Raw genomic sequence first — 23,950 nt, 5'->3', positions numbered from 1 at the left:
AGTCTGTGAAAGTCTCTCATCGTCTCTCCGCCCCCCCCCCACCCTCCTCCCCCGGAATCTCCCCGATATTGCAGTCCTTCCCGTCCTCTGTCACATCCTCTAATTCTTTTGCTGCATTTTGTTCCTCTTTTGTGTGTGTGTGTGTGTGTGTGTGTACAAGTTGTATCTTGTCTGTCTTGCGTTCTCATAAGGGTAGAAGTGATTCTACATGTATGACCTTGACATAACGTGAAATAACAATTCCTATCTAGATGTACATATTTATAACCACACTTAATATAAGCTTAGCTTGTTGTGTGGCCACAAATGTTTATATCGTATATACAAGCCACCCTGTAATTCATTAATAAAATATCGTTTAAACCAAACACACACACACACACACACACACACACACACACACACACACACACACGCACATACACACACACACACACACACACACAAACACACACACACACACACACACACACACACACACACACACACACACAATAACCACGGTTCTTATTTGTCAGCAGCTATCAGTCAACATGGCAGCGCAACCCGACCTGGCAATGTGCAAACAGCGCGTTGAGCAGTGGTATCCGGAGCTCTCCACACAGTCCTACTTTGTGCCTGCAGTGTACATGAACAGAACACAACACGATACAGAGCAGGTAGCAGGGCGCACTGTGTACGTCCTACAGCCTCTGAGCCAGGAAAGTGACGCTCGTGATGACGCTGCAAATAATCGGGTGCTGAGCTGCTTACACCAGGTGTCCCGCGGGCAAGTCATGTTTGTCATTTCACAGCTCCAGTTCCATGACTATCTGAAACATCTGTCTTTTACCCAAACACCCATACCACCCAAACCGAAAGACTCCATTTTGATACAACAACGGCAACACGAGGGAGATTTTGACCTTATGATCATTCACAGAAAGTACGGACTCTTGGCATGTGAGCTGAAAGCGTTTGGAGACAGTGTTTTCACCGCTAACATGTCCGTCGTGGATCAGCAGAAAACCCTTGCCAAGAAAGTGCAAGAGGCCGTTACGCAGATGCAGAAGGCACGCGACGTGCTCCAACACCTGGTGTCACACGATCAGAACAAGCCCAGGATCAGGACAACGCTGATGATGCCCAACATCACCAGGGACCAACTGCGTACAGCGCTAGGTGCCAATGTCAAGCTGAAGCAGGTTGGTCAATATCAATACCGTTTGTCCCGTGTACCTGCGTGCGATAGTGTATGGTGCTATAACCACAGAGAGGACACGATTTATCAACTAACATTCCCTGAATGTAGAGCATGGTGTAGATAGATAGAGAATACTACATGGCTTGCTGTGTCGTACCAGATTTACACGAGGTTTTTTTTAAAAATATTGAACTGCGAGCGAAAGCGAGCTGTTCACTATTTGAAAAAGCAACGAGTGTAAATCTGGTATAATACAGCAAGCCATGTAGTATTCTGTTTATCCTGCATACTGTATTTACGTGTATATTACTGAAAATGTCTTGCAGACGAGGCAGCTAAATTAAAGACGCTTGTTTTGGAACCTCGATCTTTTATAAAGCCTCGTGCAATCTATTACGTCAAAGCAAAGAAACGTCACTCTGAAAGTGTGGCGTGACGTGTTAGTTCTAAAGATTCATCGAGGGTAATTAGCGAGCGCAATTTTTGTTTCTATAATGACGTTTGTCTCGGTGACTTTGGCATCATAAGCAGTGGATAAACAGGTCCCTGCCAGACTTGCTTGACATGACCTCATTTACATGATATACACACGTGTGATTTGAACGATTATTATCTCACGGGTGTCTCTCTCACGTATGTAGGATAAAACCCGGTATCTGCATTTTAGAATGTTCTATTTCATTGCTGTGCTGAATGTCTTTCAAATGTGTGTGTTAAGCTACCACTGACTTTTTGCCAACACAGGACAAATTTGGTTTCCTTATTTGAGCAAATTCCCTGGGAAATTCTTCAAACAAAATTAAACTGCTGTTCGCGAGGATAGCCTACAGTCGCCTTTTATTCATTCCCCGCGTGCATGTTTTTCAGCCACCAGACGTTTGCATTATATACTTTAATGATCCCCGAGATGACTCCGCATATGAGCAGCAAACCAGCAATTCAAGGTGCCGTCAATGAAAATACAGCGTCCTTGCTGTTCAGTCCATCTTGTAAAGATCAGCGAGCCACCAAGGCTTAACCAGCGGTGAGAGCATTCTTCCACTCAGACATATGCCTGAAACCCTTGTCATCATTTTCACGACTTTTCACTCATAGCGGGGTTCATTAACAAAATAGAAACGAAGATACCTTACCAAGCGTGGACCAAGACAATTACAAGAAAATATAACTCTATGTCTTTGTTACAGAAATCGCCAAAATATGGGGTCAGGGAATCTAGTATTAGTGGGGTTGGAAAAATGTGGATATGGCATACGTTATGTGAAGCTAGATGTAGAAATCTCTCGTCTAAAATGATGGTGGGAAAGTAAAACTCGAAGGTGCGTACATGTTCTCATCCCAAAGGAATACAATTGTAGTGGAAACTGCGAATATATTTTTTTGGAGGAATTATTTCTTTTTTTCTTTTTTAGATCGTACAACATTTGGAAGTCCTAAGAGATACAAAGAATCAGAATTTACGTTGGGGAACTTACTGTTACGATCAACGAAACAGGCAACCTAACTAATTTCCGAGTACTTACGTTTAATTTCCGAGTACGGTAAATGTGTCAGCAAAATAAATCGTAACACTTATAAAAGTATCTGCACTTACACGAAAATGATACTGGTTTTTGTGAACACACATTTCAATTAGAGTAGTCGTACTGCATCAGCGACTCACTTGTGGTGTCATGAAGTTTTGTCAAATGCTGGTTCTACAAAGAAGTACCGGTAGTTGTACAGTTCCTTGCTCAGGAAACTGTTCACGGTTTTGTGGAAGTCGCCACGTTGTTGCAAAAGTAGTTCCGCATATTTATCCAATCAGATAGTTTGCCCCCTTGACGTCATTTGCATGACACTCACACGTGTGAATATATGGTCTAGTTATAACATGGATGATCTCTCTTTTGTGAATACACTTTGAAATGACTCCAAGACACATTTAAAAGCAGTCCAGATCAATACTGGTGGGATGGGATGGGGGTATAGGGGGAACCGTACTTTGCCAAATATTGTGAACACGTGATACGAGGAGACTTTAGATGTGCCTCTCTCAGTGGGGGTTAGAAATTCAACTGCAGTATTAACTGTATATTGTATGTGTTTGTTTTCTCCTCTGTCAGGATCTACGTGACTGCCTGCTGGTCAGTCCAACCACAGACCCCACCACCCTGTGTCTTACACAAGATGATGTGAGAAACCCTGCCCAGTGGTGGCGAGAGTGTGCTGACAGAGACGGGCAAGACCCTTCCATGACGGATGATACTTATGTGGACCTCGTGTCACGGTACGTTTGACTATGTATGTGTGCGTATGCGTGGAGGGTGGGGGTGGGGGGATGGTTGGGTGGATGCAACTCTACTGTGTCATGTTGTATTAGATGCGTGAGGATGTTTAAAGAATGTTAATGCTTTTGGGTAAAAACAAAAGAGAGATACTTCAAGGGCTTTTTGTCCGAAAATCTTGATAATCTCTGTTGCTACCTATACAGTCAAATCGCAGGGTTTACTCTTAATCTTGATCATCTCTGTTGCTACGTATACAGTCTAGTCGCAGGGTTTACTCTTAATCTTGCACTTGTCTGACATGTTCCGCCTGTAAACCGTTCCAGGTTTGGAGGGCCCGCGACCACAGTCACTGTGCCGTGTTCAGCAGTGCCCGGTCTGGCAAAAGCCCAATGCTCTGATCTCCGTCTGCAAGGGGAAGGGGTCGCAGAGACAGCGAACAGATTCGCCCCAGCTGACATTGTACTGCATCCTACTCAGCTGGACGTGTTGCAGAACGAGTTGTCTCCTTTGGTGTTCGTCTGCGGTCCTCCTGGTACAGGAAAATCTCTCGTTCTGATTCTGAAAGCAATAGACTGGATTCAGAACAAAAAAGAACCTGTGCATGTCGTGAGCACACGGGAGGGCAACATGGCGGCGTCACACATGATCGCTCATCAGCTGAAGGAGATGGCGGACCAACACTTGATTCACCTGCACATGTATGATCTGCCGATGGAGCTCAACAAGGCTTTGAGAGAACTCAGTCAGTCAGTACCAGATAAAGTCTTTGTCATCGTGGACGAAGCTTGTGATGATTATACCGAGTGAGTAACATCATATCTTTTCATGAATGCATGTTAAATACAAGGTCTACACTGGAATTATTTTGATGCGTTACAATGTGCTAACACATGCCTCATCCAAATGCCAAAATTCAAAAGTTATTCATTTGTCTAAAAATGAACATTGGCCAAGAAATTTGAACCATTGTTGTATCTGATGAACTAACATACAGTGCAAATATCCCCAAACAGAGTTTTTATTCTATGTTTCTAAAGCTCTTTCTTTTGTTTCAGTAACAGTGAAATTCACTTTGCCGAGTTTTGCACCAAGCTCAGCCAGCGTGTGGGGCCAGGGTTACACCTCTGGGCTGCCTCCATGTACCACACATTGAGACCACCATTGCTGACCGAGGCTGTGCTGAGAACTGGCCTGAGGACACCACCGTCAGTCACTCGTCACGTGGCTCAGCACCGCGCTCTAGGAGAGAGAAGGAATGTCCAGGGTTATGAAGAATCCTCAGCTCCCCTACCTGCTGATGGTCCACCTGTTCAAGAAGTGACTCATCGTGGCGATGGACATGATCCACAACAGGAAACGTATGAATGTGAAGCATGCGGGAAGGAGGTCGCCAGAACCCTTGATACCTTGCTCGTTGGGAAAAATGGTGAGCTTCCAGTGTGTGTGTGTATGTGTGTGTGTGTGTGTTTGTGTGTGTGTATGTGTGTGTGCATGTGTGTGTGTGTGTGTGTGTGATTCATTACCAGGAAACTACTAGACAACTTTATAAAATTGTTCATGCAAAATCTTCCAGACGATATCCCCAGACTTTTTTTGATGACGTCATATCCGGGGTTTTACAATGATTGTATTGTATTCTTTAGAAATCGCTATATCCAAAAATATTTAGACATGTCATGTTTATTCTAAAAATGTGCTCACATTTAAAGAGTCTTGGTTTATGCAAATAAGGTACCATGTTCGTATGTGTGTGCAACAATTACACGAAACTACCGAACACATTTTGTATTAAATTATATCCCATGACCTCCCTTCTTTGTCTCTGTTACTTCAGTATGGGTATATATGTTGTATTTTTTATAGCTCAATAAATACATCATGGACTCCAAAAAATATATGATAGTGCAGATTCCGATTTGGGCAAAGGACTACTTTCCTCCCGACCTTTGACCTCGCGCCGAACAATGTGACACATTTGTATGAAGTTCTAAAATCGTATTTTACGGCTCAGAAAACCATATCAGTTGCACGCAAAAATGAATCTCAGAACTGATCTGATGTATGAGATGCAATAAGCAAAAGTTTCTTTCATTATGAAAGCAATGCAGGTCGAAAAAAACGAACATTCAACTTACAAGATAACCAGATGCTAGCGAACCAAAACAAAAACACGAGTACCCTCCCCTTGCATCGTTAGCAGACGACTTTTTCGGCTGTTTCACGTGTTTTGCGAGCAAGTCTACTCTTTTGCCTGGCTCTGCAGTAAGTCCACATATTTTTCCGTAATCCAGTCATATTCCTTCAAAATGCAATCAATCGGCGGTGACAGACGTGTCGGTCGCGTTTTCCTCAAAGCCATACCAGTTTAAGTTCATCCATGCAAACACACTCGCAAAACAGTTTATCACGTAGATACATTTCAAATAGGGAGCAAATGGTTAAGTCTAAACCTACATATTTGTTCCCTAAAATTTGCTTCTCTGTCAATAAGCCTAATTACACACGTTCGAGAAAAACAACGTGGAATCGATTCTGAATCGAGTAAGCCAAATGGGTCCCAAACCCGTTTCGCCCGTTCTGCCGACCTGAAACGCAAAACAAAAGAATTGTGCGCTTCAACTAAATTAATTTCTATTCGACTTCATTACTTTCTTGCAACTTATGAACCTTTACTTAAAGCTTTTAAATGGTCTGAAAGTAGTGTTACCGCGTACTTATCGATGCACTCATTCGTTTTATTTTTTCAGCGACGGTCACTTAGTTTAAGGTTGCAAAAGGGCTAAGTCTCGTTGGCAACAGTTTTACCCTGCACAGATCGCAACAGTGCCGCTAGTAGTCTACACTTTGTGTTTGATGGTAGAATGGGATATACAGATTACAACACTCGTGGTTTTTTATATGGCTTGTATTTCAGTCAAGACCCAGCGGGAATATCAATCGAGAGCCACTCGCCAGAGGCTCGTGTCTCCCGATGATATTCATCCGCTGGGTCTTGACTGAAATACAAGCCATATAAAAAACCACTCGTGTTGTAACCTATACGTACATATGGCATCTGCCAGGGTTTATCTTCAGAGGGGTGCTCCCATTATTTCGATAACAGTTTTTAGATGACGTCATGTCCGGGTTTTTCTCCCACAAAAGTTGAGGGTAGACTACGGTGACGTCATGTTTAAATCAAATTGATTGACATTTTGGTCAAGCATTGTTTGACTAGAGGAAGTATATTGGATAGCATTTAAACTCGGACATAAAAGATTAATAGGTCAGCTTGTTCAATATATTTTGTTTAATTCTAATGAAAATAGAAATGTCATTGATAGATTCAAAAATGGTCCTATTGTATTTCTGTTATCATTCCCTGAATCCAAAGGCTCTGTAATGTCTCACTGTTTTTTTTCAGTGACATAGACACGCACTAAGCCCCCCCTTCCCCCTCCCTTCTCCTTGAAACAACCCCATCTGATTTTCTCTCTCAATGCATGTTTGCTTTTCTCTTCAAAACGCGAGGGTGGTGGAGGTCCTGAATAGATAGCAGACAGAAGGGCAGAGGTGAACTAGGTAGAAAGGAGAAAGAGACCAACTTATGATTATGGAGAGACAGCCAGTAGCTTTTCAGACTTTGTCGTAGGACGACCGTGAGGAAGAGTTGTTCGAGTGTGGAAGAAAACTCACGCTTTGACAAGGCTTGCCACAACATCATCATTCTCTGCACACCACTATGTCCTATTATTTTAGACTCACACGCGTCATGAGGAAGCGGCATTTCAATGCCAGCTTAACTCGCCTTTGTAATAGTTAGGCCCAGATCCTTACTCCCGTGACCATTCTCTGGCTGCAAAGGTTTGACGATTGATTTGACTTCTATGGACGCTTTAGAACAAAATTAGACCCCCCTACACCTTCGAAAAATGCTGGCATTTTTCACCAGAGGCCAAAATCCAAGATGGCCGCCAGCGCTATCTGGAAAAATCAAGTTTTGAACCAAAGCACCTAGAATTATGTAAAGTCGTCTGAGATGCTCTTTGCAAATATCCTCAGTGTTGACGAGTTTGAGAAGATAAACAAGTCGCGTAAGGCGAAATTACTACAATTAGTCAAGCTGTGGAACTCACAGAATGAAAGTGAACGCACTGCATTTTTTTCAAAATGACCGTAGTCCGCCGCTCGTGCAAAACGCAGTAAAACTGACGAGACTGTTTAGCGCGGTAGTGGTTGCCCTGTGCTGCATAGCACGCTTTTCTGTACCTCTCTTCGTTTTAACTATTTTTTGGAAGCTTGGGACCTGCCAAACATAAAAATGTATGTTAAGAAATATTCTAGGGCGCACTTTCTCTTCTCAGTCAAAATTCAACTATACCCTGAAGAGTGATGCACGAGCACGCTTGCCTCTGAAAAAAGAAGTTCTCAGCCATATTACGTAGAGGTTACATGCCGAGTCTCAGTGATTATTAAAAATAATGGTCGAAGTTGGCGGATCATGAAAAATGCGAGCTTCAGCGAGCTTTTTCATGACCGCGAACTGAGACCATTATTTTTAATAATCACTGAGACGAGGTGTGTAACCTCTTTATTCCTCCTTTCTTCAGTTATTCAAAGAAAACAGGAGTTTTTGTGCGAAAGTTTGATCGAATCCGAATCACTCAACCAGTCAACCTGCGCAGGCGATCGATTAATGCGCGGTTGTATAGTTCCGTGCAAATCATTCCATTCTGTTAACACTTCTTGTCAGTTTCCCTGTTTTAGACTAAAATCAAGTACACAGATATGCTGTTATTCTGCTGTGGCGGTAAAGGCAGATATTGTGTGTTCTGTTTATGTTTTAGTATCGTTCAGGATAATGTTCTTTCGTCAAATGGGACTAGCAGACGAACTTTTGCACCCGTGTTCCAACGTTAATTACTGCATGAAGTTCAGTTTTCTGGGGAAAATAGTGTATGAAACCGCTTTATGTTGTTTAAATTGATGAGATGTGTGCATTTGGTTGCGTGTGATCTGTTTATAAAATGAAATATTGTTGAAAACTGACCGTCGGATTGCAGTCAGTGTTGTCGAAGAAACTGCGTTAAAAGAAGGGGAACTACTCTTGTCGGCAAGAGTATGAGTTACTTGCCTTGGGAATTTGCTTGTGATGAACCGTGTATGCACGGCAGATCTAGATTCAGAAAACAACCTAACTCATGGATTTTATATGGAGATTCATGTGTTCAGGCCTGTAATTGTTAATTTAAATGCGGTATGTTTGTATTGTTTGCTCCAGAGATGTATATTTCGTACGTATAGAGCGTTCGGAACTTTTCAGTCGCAAAAGTAGTACCAAAACAGAACAGCTTCTCAACCCATTGCACTATCGAGGATTCAGGCTGTTGCTGGCTCGTTATTTGTTTGGTTGCTGGGTCATTATCGAAAAATAACTAGCTCTACAAGTTTACAGAGGTAAAGAAGCAGAGGGGGGAATAAGAACATAAACTGGTACTTTTTACATATAAATGTGTTAGTTGGTATCTTTTGATTATCACAAAACAATTTGCGACTGCTTTTGCTGAGGATGCTGGTGACAGAGCAGAGCATAATGTATTTAAATTTTAAGAGGTAGCATTATTTCTGATAAGAGCTAGAGCCAATATAATGATGCTGAATATTTGAAAAATGAACTTTGTGACTCATCTGAGTAGCAGGAGAGCCTTCGTGAGCGTCAGCGTAAGGCTTGCAGTCTTCAAATATTCAGCATCATTATATTGGCTCTAGCTCTTATCAGAAATAATGCTACCTCTTAAAATTTAAATACATTATGCTCTGAACCAGATTGAGGAAGACTACTCCCCTCTGTTATTTTTTGTTTCAAGCTGTAAACACTATCACTAGCATTTTTACCATAGCATTAAACCAAAAGACACCATTAAGTTGTCATATTTTGCTCGTGCATTGCTAAATGTATGTAGATAAACTTTGAAAGTCAAAAATGGGGTTCTGGAAACTATGCATGTCACACTGAACTCGCACCACAAAGCGACATTTTTTCAGGAAATGTCTTGCACGCTTTACTGGGCTGGGGGTTAGGACGATTAGAAGGTCATAGTGAAATAATATACGGTTCAAATCCATTCATGTTTTACAGATATTATGTAAAGACATCATACTTGACGAAAATATATCATTGAAGCCAAACAACAATACTAGTCTTGTGTGAATTTATTTTTAATCAAAACTTACCTACATTTTGGACGACGTCTTTACTGGATTTAGGGTAGGGTTCATAATAATGATACTGTCACCAGCATCAGTCGCAAATTGTTTTATGATGATTAAAAGATACGAACTAACACATCAAAACTCATTGAGGATGAAAGTCGCTGGTTCATTTCAACACTTGTTAATTATTCTCTCAGGTGCCAGAAGATAAGATTTCGTACAACTCTCGCTTACTCTATTACACATGTCGTATGCATACAGAGCGATTACTTCCCTTTGGTTATTTGATATCTTAACATCGCTCTGCCTCATTCTGTTTGAGATTCATTTTGCTTGCTTGTCTGATATTTATGACTAAACTCTGCAAGAACAGTATTGCACCCATTTTCGTACCTCAACTAAAAAATCATTCCCGTGTCATTTCATTCAATGACATTAAAGACCCGCCACTTGGCTATCTGGCACACTTTTCGGATCACAGATATCTGTTATATGTGTCACGTGACCGCCGCTTAAGTAAAGGTACCCCCCAAATCGACCTGACGAAAAAGTCAGATACCTATTAAAAAAAAAACAACATCAGAATAGGCGTAACTTGGCAACCTTTTCATACGAGGAGAAAGCAAAATGAATTATCTATCCAGAACAGGTTGTTTTGCTTTATTATCGTGCGTATCTCTTGTGTTATGTCATTTTTAATGAAGCAGTAGAAAAAACGAGAGGTTTGTGCGTCCATTTTGAGGGGTACCATGCCATTAATTTGTGATTAATTACATCAAAGTGTGTGAATACGCTTAAGGGCGCTGTTTCTCTACGGTGTTGGAAACAAAAAGTTGTCATGAAGCGCTACCTTCTATGACGTAACAGCCTAAGAACCGCACTACTTACAAGTGATCTAAGTGCCACCTACATACACAAGGGAAGTCACTCAAGGGAAGTAACCAAAACAACACTCACAAAGACTGCTCTTTCGTTGCCTTTTTTAACGACATTTCCTTTTTGCAAAAAGAAGTCAGTCCTCCTGCGCGGTAACATTGTTTGTAATACAGAATCTTATGGTATATTCTTGAAAACAATCTAAGGGCATTTTGTCTTAGGTATGATCCGCTTAGGATCGCCTTTACAGTTTTATGAATAGAGTGCTGTTATCGAATTTATTCGTTGAATGCTTTTGATGGCAGGTCGATGTCAAGGAAGAAACCCACAACCGCCGCGCTACAGGGACGTCCTCGTACTTTCCTGGGACTCTTTCTTCCGAGATGAAGAGCATGACGCTTCAGGTAACGTGACCAACGCAGCCAGCGGCTTCGTACGAGGTTTGAGAGATGGAGGCATACCGGTCACAGTTCTAGAAACAGGCGACGCTCTTGGTGTCAAAGATGTAGCTACCATGGCAGGACCTGACCACGTCATTGCAGCTGGCAGCCGATTTGTCCAGGGCTTGGAGAGGAAGATTGTTGTCTATGTTCAGACCTCCAAGCCAGTGTATGACGACGAGGACTGGGGTCGTCTATGCGCGATGTCACGGTGCACGTCCCAGCTCATTTGGGTCAAACCGTGACGTGCAACTTCGGCTGGTACTCACTGTTTCTTCAACTCATAGCATGCTAGCAAGGATCATGGTATTAAACGAGGCAAAAGTAATCAGGTAATTCTTCTGACCCCGCCAATTACAGACCAATCTTGATTCTTCCTGTTTTATCCAAACCATTTGAAAAACATATATAAATATACAGGGTGTCCCCCCAAAAAGTACCCGATTTTTTTTCAACACTACAGACAAGTCAGTAACTTTATTGAAATCATTTTTGTGTGATATTGTAGTCAGTTCATAGGAGTTTTGTCCCCAGTTCACAGCTTTCAGTTGAGATCGTCTGTTTCTTCACACCACGTGATCAATGTAGCCACCCCGTTTTTCAATGACAGACTGCATCCTCATTGCCATATTGTCCATTACGTTGGGGGATATTTCCTGTGGAATGTTCTTGATTTCTCTGAGAATGTTTGCCTTCAGTTGTAGGTTTCTTGGTCTGGGGTACATATTAGCATATTAGCTTACATATTAGTTTTTTCATGTCTCGGTACTGATGTTTCAATGTCTGTTGGTGTACTTTTGTTTTAGAAACCCTATATATACACTTTGCCGCACATTTGAAGAAATACAACCTTATTCATTCAAATCAGTCAGTCTTCAGAGAAAATCATTCGTGCCACACAGCATTAATAAACCTTTTTGAAAACTGCTTAGCAACATTAACAATAATGAACTCTGTGGTGTCTTATCTGTCGATTTTGCAAAAAGCATTCGACGTCATTAATCATGAGTTACTTTTAAGAAAATTAGCTGAGTATAGATTGTCACCCCAAACCCTATGCCTCCTCTCGTCTTTCTTAGCCGGGCGAGAGCAGTCCGTCTGCGTGAACTCCACTATGTCAAGTAAAAGACCTGTGTTATATGGAGTGCCCCAGGGTTCTGTCCTTGGGCCACTTCTCTTCTCTCTGTATATTAACGATCTTCCTTTTAGTGTTAATGATGATTGTGAACTCTTTGCTGATGATACGACCATACACACTTCTGATAACAAATTAGACCAAGTTTATTCATCACTGCAGAACAGTATAGATGATCTCATAAATTGGACGGAGTATAACCACATGAGTCTTCATCCCCAAAAGACCAAATACATGTTAATTACAACAAGGCAAACAAGACAAAACATCAAGAATAATCCTCATTCCTTATTAATTGGCAACGACGCAATAGCGGAAGTAGGAGATCACAAAGTTTTGGGAGTATATATCGATAATAATTTATTTTGGGCCCATCATGTTAGGTCGTTGTGTAAAACCATGTCGAGAAAAATATATCTGTTGAACAGAATAAAACACTTTCTTGATCCACACTCAAGTTTTTTTGTTTTTTTAATGCATACATCCGGATTATTGTTCGACCATCTGGGACTCTGCCAGTGCAAATATTTTAAAACCACCGTATAGTCTACACAGACGAGCACTGAAATCAATTCTATTAAAACAATCCAGTCTCGTTTAGACGATTATAAGAAACTTAAGATGTAGCCCTTAAAAGAAAGATTTAAATCAAATAAAGGCATGCTCCATCACAAAACCCTTTCCGGCCATGCACCACGTGCTTTCATTACCAAATTTAAAGTCAAACCAAACCGAAAATTCAATGTCCCCATTCCACGGATAGATCTCTTTAAATCAAGTTTAGCTTATTCTGGCAGCGTTTTGTGGAATTCTCTCCCGGAATCAGTTCGAGTCCCAACAAGTCTCAATACTTTCAAAAAACACCTCGATCATCACATTTAATGTCAAATTATGAAAAGTCACAGTGATGGAAGACTTCGTTCTGTCTATTTTCACATTGCATTGATCATACCTGTCTATATAGCATCAGTATTTAATTAAACATGTTCTGGTTATTACCAATTTTTTCTGCCTTTTAATTTTTATTATTTTTTATGTTTATCTTTTGTAATTGTTTTACGTTTGTATATATAAATGTATATAGATTAGAGTAGTCCCTCTCTGGGCGAGGGCTGGTTGAAAAGAAGCTCGTTTATATTGCTTATGCCACAACCCTCGTAAAATAAAATTTGATTTGATTTGATCTCTCTCTCTCTCTCTCTCTCTCTCTCTCTCTCTCTCTCTCTCTCTCTCTCTCTCTCTCTCTCTCTCTCTCTCTCTCTCTCGCTCTGTCTCTCTCTCTCTGTCTCTGTCTCTGTCTCTGTCTCTATCTATCTATCTATCTTTCGCTCCCTTTCCCCCCTATCTCTCTTCTGTAGTGTGTACATAACTTGTGCGTTATTCATATGCTATTTACCAAGCTCTTATCACTTTTTGTGTGTGAAACCGTTTCTTTGGTTAAATTGAAATTTGAAGTTTGCTCCCGTGATTAACATCACACGCGAGAGTACTTGCATTTAGATGTTTGCATGGCGACAGTTTGGTTCATTCAAACATTCATATTTTGTCGTCGTCCTGGAACTTTGACGTAACTCGAATCTTCGCGATTTGGATGTTTTGTGCTTTAGACTCAGTAAATCACTCTCCATGAGAAATATTCTTTAAAATACGATGTACAATGCATGACTTAACATTATTTTATCGTTCTATCTATACCACGTACAAATACACTATTTCATAATCAAAATAACCAATGTTGGCCTTCTGCTGAAAAGCTGTCTGACGACGTCGATTTGTTGTTTTGGTAGTATGTCTTTGTGTGTATGTGAGTTCCTGCAACCTACCCTATTATGGTTAGATATGCCAAGTGAAGTTATCAAGTGTGAGAATCAAGACGTGTACGTCTCACGCTTTCTTTCTTCGCCGCTACTAAAGCAAGTGTGTGCAAGATTGTATACTGTATCTCGCTTCCAGAGCATGACACGAATTGCGTCAAACTCGCAATTGTCCCTCCAAAAGCAAAATGCACAAATTACGTATGAACGAAAACTCTGTCTAACGACAAAGTCTGAATAGCAGGTAATCTCTTACTCCCTATGGTTGTTGATACATAAGGGAGTGATTGTTTTTTTCAGAATCCTGCACCACAACCCGATAGCTCGTTCATCTGATGGGCGAAATGGAATATGTCAGTGTGTATGCAATGTTATTTTACAAGACTTACTGTGTTGCCTGTTTGTGCAGGGTCTAGAGTGGTAAGTTTTTTTTAATTTAATTTTTTTTTTTAACCTCAGTTGCATGCAGGTTTGCTACTACAATTATTTTTTGCCTTTTTTTGTTTTTGTTTTTGTGTGTGTGTGTGTGTGTGTGTGTGTGTGTGTGTGTGTGTGTGTGTGTGTGTGTGTGTGTGTGTGTGTGTGTGTGTGTGGCTTGGAGCAAACCTTCTTCATATGTCTTTTCTTTTCTTAGTCACATGTGTACATTTTTTAAATCAACAAACTTTATCAGTAAACTAATATGTTTAAATAAATAAATAAATAAAATAATCATAACATACATTTATTCCTAATACATGTTCAGCTCAGTTTCCAATAATACACCCAAATCTAACTTTTTCCCATATATAAATTTTCCAATGGTCATTTTGGTAATTAAAATACAATAATTCACAAAATAAATATAATCATTTTTCAAACTTTCCCTAAAATAACCCAAAAATACATTTTCTTCATTCAAAATGATGGCAACATGTATTTTCTTACAAACAAAATCTGTACATATTTTCCAACCCTTCATCACCTCTTGGCAACTAAAAAAGAAATGTTCAAGGGTGTCTAATTCATTACAAACTTCACACTTATTCGATGTTCGTAATCCCATTTTGTTTAATAAAATATTGGTTGGATATATTCTATGTAATAATTTCCAGTGCAGCAGACGTAATATTTCTTCTTTTGTGCTGTTAATAGCCAGTAACCAATTTCTCTCTCCTAGTGTGGTAAGTCATCATACACCCCGTTTCTCTTGATTTGAGGTGGTAGTTGCCAGCAGTCCCGTTAGTCTTATTGTGTCACCTTGCAAGAAAGGTTGTACCGACTCTATGTGTATTCATGTTCACTTTTCTGCTTGTTTTTTTTAATTCTATTTAATGTTGTAATTTGCTTTTTATAGTTTTATTTCTTCGTTTTTAAACCTGCTGCCAATTAGAAACTGATAGAAACAATCGTGTTTGCCTTTTATGTGAGAGCCTGCCACATGTGAAGTGTATGAAATAAACACTCGTAACCTAGGAGCGTGACCTTTGTTTGTGTGTGTGTGTGTGTGTGTGTGTGTGTGTGTGTGTGTGTGTGTGTGTGTGTGTGTGTGTGTGTGTGTGTGTGTGTGTGTGTGTGTTTTCTTCTCTGTTTGTTTTGTTTGTTTGTTTGTTTGTTTTCAAATTATTGGTTCAACTGTTACAGGTTCTCGACCAAAGTTGCTTTCTTTGGCCTTTGACAAACATGAAGCTGTAACTGAATGCCGTGCCAATGCAATATGGTTAGGTGTGATCACTAAGCAAACTTGTCTATTTAGGGCCAGGGTTAATGTGTTCCCTCTGATGAGGTGAACACTGGTTCCGTTTTGACTGTTTTGATTGTCTGTAATTATAATAATTCGGTACGTCGTACTTGGTCGTCAGGAATGCAAAATCTCCGCAAAGGCATGGAAAGAAAGGAGGACAGTATGACGTCAAATGTTCACTTCTGGTAAAAAGTTATGGACAAACTATATGCACTTAAGGCATTGTAAGGCAGTAACATTAAACTTGCATGTACAGCCGCCATATTGGATTTGTAGGAAACGGTTTTACAGCAACACCATACATAAGAAATTCATACTATTTGGCACAAGGCTACACATGTATCATATCAACGGTAATATAAAACGATTTTTTGTCATAAGACTACAGTTATGCAACCATATGTAATATGTAAAACCGTTTCCTACAAATCCAACATGGCGGCTGTTTCTGCCAGTTTCCACAGCAACGGCAGTCTATGTCCACTAATATTCACAATGTTGTCATTCACGTTTAAAAGTTATTTCAATAACTACCCAAAAAACTAGGTTATTCCATGTACTCTCCAAGTTTAATTCTACTGCCTTACATTGCCTTAATGCAGTACACATTAAAAGCGACTCCATTATCTAGTGTTTCCATTTAATTACTCAATTTATACATCTAATACAATGAAAATAGCTAGAACGTTGACTTTATTGAGTGCCTTTGCCTGATGGACAATGGGTTTTTTTCCCAATGGATGGATGCCTAAGGCATAGCTCAAAGGCATAAGCCCCAAGGGCTCTGTGCACCCTGGATGTGAGGAGTTCAGTAACTTTAATGAAGTTCAATTTTGTTGCGTGGGGAACATCTGTAACAACAACTTGAAAAAGTGAAGTGCACTGACATCAAAACATTAAGTCTGACTAAAACTGAATACACTGAAGAGGTTTTGGTTTCCACCGAGACTATTAAGTCCATAGCTGGGTTGCCTTCAAATGAGACAGGGTGGTCTCGGTTAAAATACCAACACCACAACAATAAATATAATTTGCAGAACATGGTTCCTTATTTATAAGCACATTCAGAACAAGCATAACATAACTACATGTATGAATTTAGGAAATAATAAAGAAAACAATAAAATTACTTTTGTGTCTGTAATTTCAATTTTGATTTGAGGCAGACTTTATTCATTAGCAGATTAATTAATATTTTTTAAGCTTCGAATCTGAATTGCAACCCACAGTTGGGACCAGGTAAAAAATATTGTCATAATTTTCACGAGTTTTCATTCACTAGCACCTGGGCAATACATCCCCGGTTACCATAGTTGCAGGAAGCAGGTTATACATGGATAATCAAAAGCAAACCCAATAGAAACGCTCGGTGATTCTTCGGCTCTTTTCATTGGTGTTTCCCCAGACCTAAACAGACATGACACTGTTTTGCAAAGTTCCAAAAACGAACTGGCAAACTGGCAAAAGTAAACAAAAAAACCAACTACTTCAATCATCACGAAAGGTCATACATTCATCAAAAACAAATGAAACCTAGCGATATGTTTTGTCTTCTTACAGAGTCATGGAGTGCGTGTATCTGTGTTTCGATACACAGACGTTCGGAGAAACACGAACGTCAAGTTCAAGTAAAACGACCCCTGACACACACATTTTGACCCGTGTACAAGACGTTGTATCGATAAACGAAGCACAAGTAAGAAACAATAATAAAAGCAAAGAAAATAGCAACACGATATGCAAACATCTAACAAAGCCGAGCAAGCAGAATGACAGGTCTAATGAAAAACAAGAAGAGCAAACGCTCGATCGAGTCACTTTCGCAGTTCTGAATATTATATGAGGCATCAGATGGACAGGAAGAAATTGCTATTCACAACACAATGAGTCACGTTCACATAAAATTTGAGCCCGGTCACTTTTATAGTTTCCGAGAAAAGCCCAACGTTAAGTTGTGTGTTGCCGAACAGAAAAGGCTAGTTATCTCCCTTGTTTTTCTGATAACGTTCGTAAAAGGCTACAGATGTAAATACTTTGATGTAAAGAATAATCCTACAAAGTTTCAATCACATCCGATGAACTTTGTCAAAGATATAAAATGTCTAATTTTTCCTTTGACGCTGACCTGTGACCTTGAAAAAGGTCAAAGGTCAACGAAACCATCGTTAAAGTGTAGAGGTCATTGGAGGTCACGACTAAACAAAATATGAGCCCGATCGCTTTGATAGTTTCCGAGAAAAGTCCAACGTTAAGGTGGTGTCTACGGACGGCCGGCCGGACGGCCGGCCGGCCGGACAGACTAACACTGACCGATTACATAGAGTCACATTTTCTCAAGTGACTCAAAAAGAGGTACTGAGTCGGAAACAAGATCGCGATTCGTTCCTTCGCTGCACGACGCAAATCTTCTGTGACCTTTGACCAAACGTAGCTTCCGCATTCGATCACTCAGCTTAGTATTTACAACAGAAAGCCGAGGGGTGGAATACCGAGATGAACCTACAGAACTGTGCATCCTCAAACCTGACATATTCATCCCAACATTTACTGAACTCAAAAACACAGAAAATTGCTTTCACACGCCAGCTTTGATTGCCAGTGGTTATCAAACCGGGACTCGTGTGGTTATCAGCACGGAACCCGTGTTTCAAAGCATGGCTCCCTGGGTTGATTGTGCACCTATTTTCTCACTACCAAAATGATGACAAAAACGATGTTTGATGGTTTGTTGCCAGATCAGCTTTTTTGTCGGTCCTCGGGGGGCATATCTTCGGCCTTGGTCAATAAATATGAAACAAAAGACGATATGCTCCCCCTCGGACCAACAAAAAAGCTGGTCTGTCAACAACCTCAAAATTAAGCTCAATAAATTAGATTAAAAGTACGGTCCATCTGAATGGGGCCTGGACTTCTCTTTTAAGTCGTGTAAGTTGTCACCAAACGTTGCCATCCATAAAGTAACACACTGTCCTAGGATTACATTGCTATTCTGATAGACACGTGGGGAAATTTGGGGGTTGCGATTGGATAGTCTCACACAGCCCCATTTCGACCATCAGGCCATATTTCGCAGGAAATTGCTCAATATTCATTTCATATTTACAACAACACTGCCTACACGTGATTATAGTTCAACACGAGCAAAGAGCCTTTCCACCGCTATCATCCCATCGAAGACATGCAATTCTTCTTACCAATCTTGCCAACGCTAAAGATGATTAAAAAAATGCTCTAATTTGTTTAATTCAAACAAAACATGACATAGTAATATGATGTATGCCCTTGAGCACAGCAATATAACTGAATTGAAAAAAAGTGTCAAACGCAAGGGAGGTCATCACATTGCCAAGTCTTTGAGAGGCTTGCGTGCGTGTTTTCCACACTTGAAAAAGGACTTTTGCTCAGTCAAAACGGAGAAACAAATCACACAAATATGAAGTTTTTCGCTCTTCCTTGTCGTCAGTTAGGTAGAGGTTTTTTTAAACAAGCGAAAAACCACAAACTTGATGTTGTTTCTTACGAATGCCGCTGACACACACACACAAAAAAAAACACACACACACACACACACACACACATACACACACACACACACACACACACACACACACACACACACACACACACACACACACACACACACACAGGACATAGATGCCGTGAACCATGCTGAAACTGACAGAAAAACAACAAGCAGTAGTATATGTTCCAGGTGTGTGTGTGTGTGTGTGTGTGTGTGTGTGAGTTACTCCGTCACGGCGGAGGGCTGACCGTGCACCCAAAAGCGGACTCAACCAAATGGGTATTTTTTGAAAGCTTGGGGCCTGCCGAACATAAAAATCGATGTTAACAAGAAATATTCAAGGGCGCACTTTCTCTTTTCAGTCAAAATTCAACTATACCCTGAAGAGTGATGCACGAGCATTTCAGACGCTTGCCTCTGAAAAAAGAAGTTCTCAGCCAAATTACGAACTCAAACTGGTACGTTTTACATATAAATGTGTTAGTTGGTATCTTTTGATTATCACAAAACAATTTGCGACTGCTTTGGCCGAGGATGCTGGAGACAGTATCATTATTATGAACCCTACCCTAAATCCAGTAAAGACGTCGTCCAAAATGTAGGTAAGTTTTGATTAAAAATAAATTCACACAAGACTAGTATTGTTGTTTGGCTTCAATGGATATATTTTCGTCAAGTATGATGTCTTTACATAATATCTGTAAAATATGAATGGATTTGAACCATATACTATGTCACTATGACCTTCCAATCTTCCTAACCCCCAGCCCAGTAAAGCGTGCGAGACGTTTCCTGAAAAAATGTCGCTTTGTGGTGCGAGTTCAGTGTGACATGATTAGTTTCCAGAACCCCATTTCTGACTTTCGAAGTTTATCTACATACATTTAGCAATGCACGAGCAAAATATGACAACTTAATGGTGCCTTTTGGTTTAATGCTATGGTAAAAAATCCTAGTGATAGTGTTTACAGCTTGAAACAAAACATAACAGATGGGAATAGTCTTCCTCAATCTGGTTCAGAGCATAATGTATTTCTATTTTCAGAGGTAGCATTATTTCTGATAAGAGCTAGAGCCAATATAATGATGCTGACTATTTGAAAAATGAACTTTGTGACTCATCTGAGTAGCAGAAGAGCCTTCGTGATTGTCAGCGTAAGGCTGGCTGTCTTCAAGGCAATTCCTATATGAACAACTTAACACTGCGTTCGATTATTCGCCCGTTTCTTAAGCTAGAGCTTTGAAACTTTACACGCGTCTAGGGCTACATGAACGCTTTACAATACATACAATATAGTTGACTCTCGCGTTATTTAAAGGTCACAACAAGGTCATTACCAGGCAAAAACGAGGGAAAACCGACGGAAAGTACCATTTTCTGCAACTGTTTGTTAGAAAAAGCTTTCAAATTCAATTATTTTGGGGGGATTAACGCATCTCTAGACATGACAATCATCCGATTATCAGACATCAATTGTGGAGGTCACGACAAGGTCATTACCAGGCAAAAACGAGGGAAAACCGAGGGAAAATACCATTTTCTGCAACTTGTGTGAAAGTAAAAGCTTTCAAACTCCATCTTCTTCTGGTATTGGCGCATCTCCAGGCATGACAATCATCTGATTAACAGTCCTCAATTTTCAAGGTCACAACCAGGTCATTACCAGATAGAACCGAGAGAAAACCGAGAAAAAATACCATTTTCTATAACTTTTTTGTAAGTAAGAGCTTATAAACTCCATCTTCTTCTGGGATTAGCGCTGATTTCTATGACCCTGAAGTCCGAGGAAAGTTTTCTTGGCCCATGCCTAGTTTGAAGGTCATGACAAGGTCAAGTTTACACGTTTTCTATTTGTGTTCGGCTATTTTCTAAGCTAAAGCTGTTGAGGCAGATTCATGACATCTTCCTTCGCCCACAGGGGCTCTAGGGGGTGGGCGGGGCTGGATGTAATAGGGGTAGAAGAGAAGGGGAGAGAGAAGAAAAAGTCAATGTTAAGGTGTTCATCTACCGATAGCCTTGCGGTCTGCAAGCCTGACTCTGAGGATCACACCGGCTGTCCTGGCACTCAGACGAGTCATAAAGTTGATATATTTTCCGTCGTTTTACCCAGTAATGACCTTGTTGTGTGACCTTTAAATATTACGAGAGTCAACAATATTTGTTTCATGTCTTATAATGCCCTAGACGTGTGTAAAATCCCATCCTTGTCATGACCTTCAAACATTGCATGGGTCAAGAAAACTTTCCAAAGACTTCAGGGTCATTGAAATCAGCGCTAATCCTAGAAGAAGATGGAGTTTATAAGCTCTTACTTACAAAAAAGTTGCAGAAAATGGTATTTTCCCTCGGTTTTCCATCGGTTTTATCTGGTAATGACCTTGTTGTGACCTTGAAAATTGAGGACTGTTAATCAGATGATTGTCATGTCTAGAGATGCGCCAATACCAGAAGAAGATGGAGTTTGAAAGCATTTACTTACACACAAGTTGCAGAAAATGGTATTTTCCCTCGGTTTTCCCCGGTAATGACCTTGTCGTGACCTCCACAATTCATGACTGTTAATCAGATGATTGTCATGTCTAGAGATGCGCTAATCCCAGGAAACAATTGAATTTGAAAGTTCATTCTTACAAACAGTTGCAGAAAATGGTACTTTCCCTCGGTTTTTCTTCGGTTTTACCTGGTGATGACCTTGTTGTGTGACCTTTAAATATTACGAGAGTCAACAATATTTGCGTTATGTTTCATAAATCCCAAGACGTGTGTAAAGTTGTAATTAAGCTTTAGCTTCGAAAATAGCTGACGTCCAGAAAGTATTTTATTTGACCGTAAAAGATATTCCCAAATAGAAAACGTGTAAATTTGACCTTGTCATGACCTTCAAAGTAGGCATGGGTCAAGAAAACTTTCCTCGGACTTCAGGGTCATTGAAATCAGCGCTAATCCCAGAAGAAGATGGAGTTTATAAGCTCTTACTTACAAAAAAGTTATAGAAAATGGTATTTTCCCTCGGTTTTCTCTCGGTTCTATCTGGTAATGACCTTGTTGTGACCTTGAAAATTGAGGACTGTTAATCAGATGATTGTCATGCCTAGAGATGCGCCAATACCAGAAGAAGATGGAGTTTGAAAGCTTTTACTTACACACAAGTTGCAGAAAATGGTATTTTCCCTCGGGTTTCCCTCGTTTTTACCCGGTAATGACCTTGTCGTGACCTCCACAATTGATGTCTGATAATCGGATGATTGTCATGTCTAGAGATGCGTTAATCCCAGGAAACAATTGAATTTGAAATCTTTTTCTTACAAACAGTTGCAGAAAATGGTACTTTCCCTCGGTTTTCCCTCGTTTTTGCCTGGTAATGACCTTGTTGTGACCTTTAAATAACGCGAGAGTCAACTATATTTTACGTATTGTAAAGCGTACATGTAGCCCTAGACGCGTGTACAAATTTCAAATCTCTAGCTCAAGAAATGGGCGAATAATCGAACGCAGTGTTAAGTTGTTCATCTAGGAATTGCCTTGAAGACTGCAAGCCTTACGCTGACGATCACGAAGGCTCTTGTGCTACTCAGATGAGTCATAAAGTTCATTTTTCAAATATTCAGCATCATTATATTGGCTCTAGCTCTTATCAGAAATAATGCTACCTCTTAAAATAGAAATACATTATGCTCTGAACCAGACTGAGGAAGACTACTCCCCTCTGTTATGTTTTGTTTCAAGCTGTAAACACTATCACTAGCAATTTTACCATAGCATTAAACCAAAAGGCACCATTAAGTTGTCATATTTTGCTCGTGCATTGCTAAATGTATGTAGATAAACTTTGAAAGTCAGAAATGGGGTTCTGGAAACTAATCATGTCACACTGAACTCGCACCACAAAGCGACATTTTTTCAGGAAACGTCTCGCACGCTTTACTGGGCTGGGGGTTAGGAAGATTGGAAGGTCATAATGACATAGTATATAGTTCAAATCCATTCATATTATACAGATATTATGTAAAGACATCATACTTGATGAAAATATATCCATTGAAGCCAAACAACAATACTAGTCTTGTGTGAATTTATTTTTAATCAAAACTTACCTACATTTTGGACGACGTCTTTCCTGGATTTAGGGTAGGGTTCATAATAATGATACTGTCACCAGCATCCTCGGCCAAAGCAGTCGCAAATTGTTTTGTGATAATCAAAAGATACCAACTAACACATTTATATGTAAAACGTACCAGTTTGAGTTCGTAATTTGGCTGAGAACTTCTTTTTTCAGAGGCAAGCGTCTGAAATGCTCGTGCATCACTCTTCAGGGTATAGTTGAATTTTGACTGAGAAGAGAAAGTGCGCCCTTGAATATTTCTTGTTAACATCGATTTTTATGTTTGGCAGGTCCCAAGCTTTCAAAAAATACCCATTTGGTAGAGTCCGCTTTTGGGTGCACGGTCAGCCCTCCGCCGTGACGGAGTATATGTGTGTGCGTGTGTGTGTTTCAGTGTGTGTGTGTGTGTGTCAGTCTGTTTGTGCCAGAGAAAAAGAACGAGAGATATAGAGTCTAGTCAGGAATAGAGAGATACATACACGCACACAAAGGTGAGAGAGGGAGAAACAGCCAGACAGAGAGACTGACAGACAGACAGCCAGACAGACATTTTGATTGATTGATTGAGACAGGCAGATTAGACAGAAAGAGAGAGAGAGAGAGAGAGAGAGAGAGAGAGAGAGAGAGAGAGAGAGAGAGAGAGAGAGAGAGAGAGAGAGAGAGAGAGAGAGAGAGAGAGAGTGAGAGA

At 40.3% G+C, this 23,950-nt stretch overlaps 1 protein-coding gene across 1 annotated transcript; it reads left to right on the top strand.

Annotated features, from left to right (window-relative positions):
- Positions 1 to 541: 541 nt before the first annotated feature.
- LOC138951030 (uncharacterized) lies at positions 542 to 15,362 on the top strand. The gene is made up of 5 exons (XM_070322714.1): positions 542 to 1,184; positions 3,289 to 3,452; positions 3,777 to 4,256; positions 4,509 to 4,879; positions 10,827 to 15,362. Exons 1-5 carry the CDS (start codon positions 558 to 560, stop codon positions 11,204 to 11,206), a joined length of 2,022 nt encoding a protein of 673 aa, XP_070178815.1. The 5' UTR covers positions 542 to 557; the 3' UTR covers positions 11,207 to 15,362.
- Positions 15,363 to 23,950: the final 8,588 nt, after the last annotated feature.

This window comes from Littorina saxatilis, linkage group LG16 (assembly GCF_037325665.1).
Source record: "Littorina saxatilis isolate snail1 linkage group LG16, US_GU_Lsax_2.0, whole genome shotgun sequence".
In the NCBI taxonomy this organism is placed as follows: domain Eukaryota; kingdom Metazoa; phylum Mollusca; class Gastropoda; order Littorinimorpha; family Littorinidae; genus Littorina; species Littorina saxatilis.
Note: the sequence above shows the minus strand (reverse complement) of the source record. Positions and strands in the feature narration are given on the sequence as shown.